Below are 4,495 nucleotides of genomic sequence, written 5' to 3'. Positions count from 1 at the left end.
TCCCACGGCACTCACTGCCTGGGGCTCCCACCACCACCACCACCAAGCTTGCTGCCCCTCTCTTATGGGGAAGGGGGAGAGGCACGGGGGTGTTCTGGGCAGAGGCCCCGCAGCATGCAGCCCGGGCAAGAGGCAACTAAGGTGGAGAGAGTACGGACCCTGAACCCTGCAGATATGCGGAGGAGGAGGAGCCGGGGCCAGCCAGCCGGTGGGGGGCTGACTTCCCCAAGAAACTGCAGCACCAGAAGAGCTCTCTCCCCACCTTCCACGGAGACCCCCAGCCCCGCCAGCCCCCTCCTCGCCTGGAAGTGGTTTGAACCAGTGAATACTTCCCTCCCCGGGAGGGGGCTGGAGAGAGAACCCCCATGTGCAGGACCACAGTCCCCCACCAGAGCCTGTGGGGCTGGCCTTCCTCTGCCTGCTCGCTGGCACCCCCCAGGTGGGCCAATGCTTGCACACAGTGGCAACAGGACGGCTGCCCACCCACCCCCCGCCCCGGGCAAGGCCAGCCCCACAGACGAGGGGGCACTGCTGCTCGCTTCAGAGCCCTCTGCACCCCGGTCAGAGCCCAGCCAAGTCCCCTGAGGCAGGAAAAAGCAAAACCTTCACGGCGGTGGGGGTGGAGGGGGGTTCGGGGGAAGAGGCCCTTTCGCTGGATGGAGCCGTGCTGAAAGAGTCAAAAGCCAAACACAAGAAAAGGAGCCCCAAGAAAAGATTTATGATCCGTGTGCTAGAGAGAGAGAGCCCCGCCCAGCCACACTCATAGTAGGGCTAGCCCCCCCTTCCTATTTACACGCAAGCAGCCCGAGGAGGCCCCCCCCTTCAGAGGGTGTAGCCGCTGCTCATCAGGAGCTCTTTGTCGGCGTCCACGGTGCTCCACACGGTGCTCAGCGAAGTCTCCCGGCCTTGGCGGCAGATCCGGACCACGACCAGCACCAGAGAAGCCAGCAGGAGGGCCAGGAGCACGGCCAGAATCACGGCTGTGGGGGGAGGAGGAGGAGGAGGAGGGGGGCATCAGCGGGGGGAGGGCGACGGGACCACGCCGCCCACAACGCACGCACAGCGAGGCCTGTTCCGCAGGGGCCCGGAGGCTTCCCGCCTCACCAGCACCACCGAGCGAGCTTCGTCGGACCACGACACACACACACACACCCATGGCCAAAGGGGTCCTCTCCCGATGGAGGCCCACTGGCAGTCAAAGCCCCCCGCCCCCACCCCCAGGGGGGTGGGTTTTAGTGCAGAATCCCCGACTGACCTCGGGTGGAATGCAGAGCTGAGTCGGGAAAGAGGCGGCCGTGGGCACTGGAGTCCTCCTCTCCGGGTAGCTCTGCAAGTGGGGGGAGGGAGAGGCAGGCTGGTGAGTTAGGAGCGCGGACTCTGATCTGGGAGAACCGGGCTTGATTCTCCACTCCTCCTCCACATGCAGTTGCTGGCGTGACCTTGGGTCAGTCACAAGTTCTCTCAGAGCTGCTCTCTCAAGGGCAGTTCTCAAAAGAGCTCTCTCAGCCCCACCTACCCCACAGGGGGTGTCTGTTGTGGGGAGGGGAAGGGACAGTAAGCCGCTCTGAGACTCCTCTGGGTAGTGAAGGGCCACGGGGTATAAGTCCAATCTCTTCTTCTCCTTTGCAAGGAGGGAAGCAAGAGCCCTGGACTCCTCCAACGATCTTGGGGGTGTGTGTGTGGACACGGACACACACCAAGACGGCTTTGCCCACTCCTTCCCTCCACTGTGCCACTAGGAAGCGAACCCAAGAGCCACCTCAGCCTGGCACAAGCTCCGAAGGCCAGCTGGCAGAGGCTCACCCGCCCATCCGCCCGCCCCTTCTTACCGCCGCCGCCCGCCGCACACTGGCTCAGGCAGTCCTCCTCGAGGAGGTAGTTGTTCCTGTTGCCCCCACAGCCGCCGTAGATGAACATCTTGCAGGTCCGGGTCTCCATGTCGAAGAACCAGCGGGGGAAGGAGGCGCGGCAGCGGCCCGTCACCCTTGGAGCAGCGCAGTGCTCTGCAGGGAGAGAGAAGCAAGCTGTTGCAGAGGCCCCCTCTTCAACCCTCGGCCGTGAGAGCGCAGCCCGCCCAAAAGAGAAGGAGGCCTCACCTTGGAAGCGGATCGTGTCCTCTGCAGGACGGTGGCGACGGTGGCTAGAGGTGGGCGCAGCTGTCAGAAGAGAGGACAGAGCCGGTCAGGCAGACATGAAGGGCGCTGAGCCTGGCCCGCGGGGCGGTGGCTTCCTAGCCCCTTCAGCAACTCGCCCCGGTCCCTGCGAGGCCTTCCCGTGAGCCAAAGAGGCAGCCCTCTCCACCCACCGCCTGCCTCAGGGCCAAAGGGCAACTCAGGGGAGCCCTCACCCTCCGTGGCAGGCTTCTCGGCCCCTCTCTGGTCGGTCAGCGGGGTGCCCGCTGTCTCCTCTTCTCCACCTGGAAGCCAAGAAGAGCCCCACGTCAGGATGGCACAGGCAGAGAAGAAGGCCTGGCCCGAGTCAGACAGAGGGGCGCTCCCTCCCTCCCTCCCTGGGATCGGGACCATTCCGGTGCCATGGGCCCGCGACCAGTTGTAGCCGTGTTATGAATTGCCAGAAGGGAGACTGAGGGCCGTCCAGTCTAGACAGGAAGGTTGGCCAGACGGGGGAAGGAGCCCAGGGTGAGAGAGAGGCGACATGAAAGGTCTTGTGGAGAACCTCAACGGAAAGGCGTCCCTGTTCTCTGAGCGTGGATCTGAACTGCGCTTAGAGTCTCATTACCACTCCACTCCTCGCAGAAAACGGACGCTCCAGTGGGACGGCAGGAGCTGGCAGGCCTCCCAACATCCGGCCCCTTCGACTTAGCCGTAAGCGCCAGGCATCCCGGCACGGAGAGAGGCAGCCGGGAGTGCCCTCCAGAGCCCAGCAGACTGGGCAGTGGCAGCCTAAACGTGGCACCACCACGCCCGGGCACCTTCTGGGGGGGGAGGGGGACCCTTGGGATTTGCTCTCACCTCGGACACATGTCCAGAAGCACTCTTTCTTCGACCCGAAGTTATTGCCGTTGCCTCCGCAGCCCCCGAATATGAACTCCTGGCATGCCTGGCTGGTTGCGTTGTACCACCACCTGGGAAAGGCAGCCCGGCAGCGGCCCACCACGCAGGGCAGGAAACAGTCGTCTGAGAGAGAGACACGGGCGGGGCTCAGCGAAGGCGGCCTGGGTGGCGGCATCACCACAGAAGGAGGCTCTCTCTCGCCACAGCCCCCACAGCAGAGGCAGCCGCGACAAGGGGATGCCCGGCCCCACGGTGGAACTCCCCCCTCCACCCCCAAGAGTGCCTGAGAAGGGCTGCGGCCGCCCCCACGCCCCTAACCCCCCAGCTGGCCCCTCAGAGCAGCACAGGCATCGCACTGCCCCAGGCCCGCCCTCAGCCTGACCTACTTCACAGGGTGGTGGTTGTAAGAACAGCACGGAGGAGAGAAGGATGGCGGCCCCCCTGGGGGCTTCCCATGGGGAAGAAGTGATGTAAGAAGACATTATAAGAAATGGAGCTTTCTAGCTTCACAAGAAGGACCCGGGGTGGGGTGGGGGAGGGGTGGGGTCTCCTCCCCTCCCGAATTCAGGACCTGAATGTTTCTACTTGCCTCCTGCAAAACAGATAAAGGACTGGCAACTTCCAAACAATAAAGCATACTTAGGTCCTGGTCACACGGCGAATCTGCCGCGGGAGAGCCACGGGTTGTGGGCGGATTATCCGTGCGCGATCACACCCCAACGTCTGGGAAGTGTAGCGCAACCGTGCACCCGTGGCCAACCTATGGCTTACCGCCGAAAATGCGCGATAAAAAAGCAGTACCTTCAAAGTACTGGCAAACGGTTTGACATGGGCTGCCTCCAGACTCCCGTGGTGTGATCGCGCTGGCCCGCGACTTTCTCCTCCAGCCCCTCGGTTATACCCCGGGCATGTCTGATTGCATAATCGCGGGTCAAACTGCGCCAGGGCAATTTGCCACGCCTCCCCCCGCGCGATATCCGGCCCGTGTGAGGCCCGGGGCCTTAGTACAATATCCACTGTTTTATTACAGAACGTAAGAATATTGTTTCCTAGAGCCCATCGCTCGTACACACAGAGACACAGGCAACCTTCAGGATGTTTACAACCTGCACAGCTAGAGGAGGGGGAGTGTCTGCCACTAAGTCTTAAACAGGATGCTTTTGGTCCCCCCCCCCCAGCGCCCTGAGCTGTGGCCGCCATCCCAGGTGGTGCCAGCAGGACTGTCCCCTTCAAACCGGCCTGGTGGCATTTCTGAGCTGGTAGCTCTGCTGGGCCAGGCCTGGCCGCTGCACTTGGGCAAGGGGGGGGGGAGGTGCCTTGCACCTTGGTTGGGCACCCCTGGAGGCGTGGCTGGAAAGGCCTCTCCCAGACCCCAACCCACCAGCCCGCACGGGGGGGGGAGGGAGGGAGGGAGGGGGCGGGGGGATGAGGCGAGAAGGGCGTGCCCAGCGGACGGTGCCAGTCCCTGGGCAGAGGACCGC

General features: G+C 63.7%; 1 protein-coding gene across 1 annotated transcript; it reads right to left on the bottom strand.

The window, feature by feature from the left end:
- Positions 1–7: 7 nt before the first annotated feature.
- Positions 8–3,189, bottom strand: SPINT2 (serine peptidase inhibitor, Kunitz type, 2). Its single transcript, XM_015407645.1, has 6 exons — positions 2,973–3,189; positions 2,348–2,416; positions 2,097–2,156; positions 1,830–2,003; positions 1,256–1,327; positions 8–980 (listed from the first exon to the last, which is right to left on the bottom strand). Exons 1-6 carry the CDS (start codon positions 3,187–3,189, stop codon positions 823–825), a joined length of 750 nt encoding a protein of 249 aa, XP_015263131.1. The 3' UTR covers positions 8–822.
- Between the last annotated feature and the right edge of the window lie 1,306 nt (positions 3,190–4,495).

Source organism: Gekko japonicus, unplaced genomic scaffold (genome assembly GCF_001447785.1).
Source record: "Gekko japonicus isolate JY-2015 unplaced genomic scaffold, Gekko_japonicus_V1.1 scaffold1471, whole genome shotgun sequence".
NCBI lineage: Eukaryota > Metazoa > Chordata > Lepidosauria > Squamata > Gekkonidae > Gekko > Gekko japonicus.
The sequence above is the reverse complement of the archived record's forward strand: the minus strand, read 5'-3'. Positions and strand labels throughout refer to the sequence as shown.

What these genes read in the sequence shown, in the direction of transcription:
- SPINT2 (XM_015407645.1), bottom strand. Translation starts at nt 3,189, where the DNA reads ATGCCGCCACCCAGGCCGCCTTCGCTGAGCCCCGCCCGTGTCTCTCTC. An exon ending in CGAGAAGCCTGCCACGGAGG is followed by an intron (nt 2,157 to 2,347) that starts GTGAGGGCTCCC and finishes CTCTTCTGACAG; the next exon opens with CTGCGCCCACCTCTAGCCAC. An exon ending in GGACACGATCCGCTTCCAAG is followed by an intron (nt 2,004 to 2,096) that starts GTGAGGCCTCCT and finishes CTCTCCCTGCAG; the next exon opens with AGCACTGCGCTGCTCCAAGG.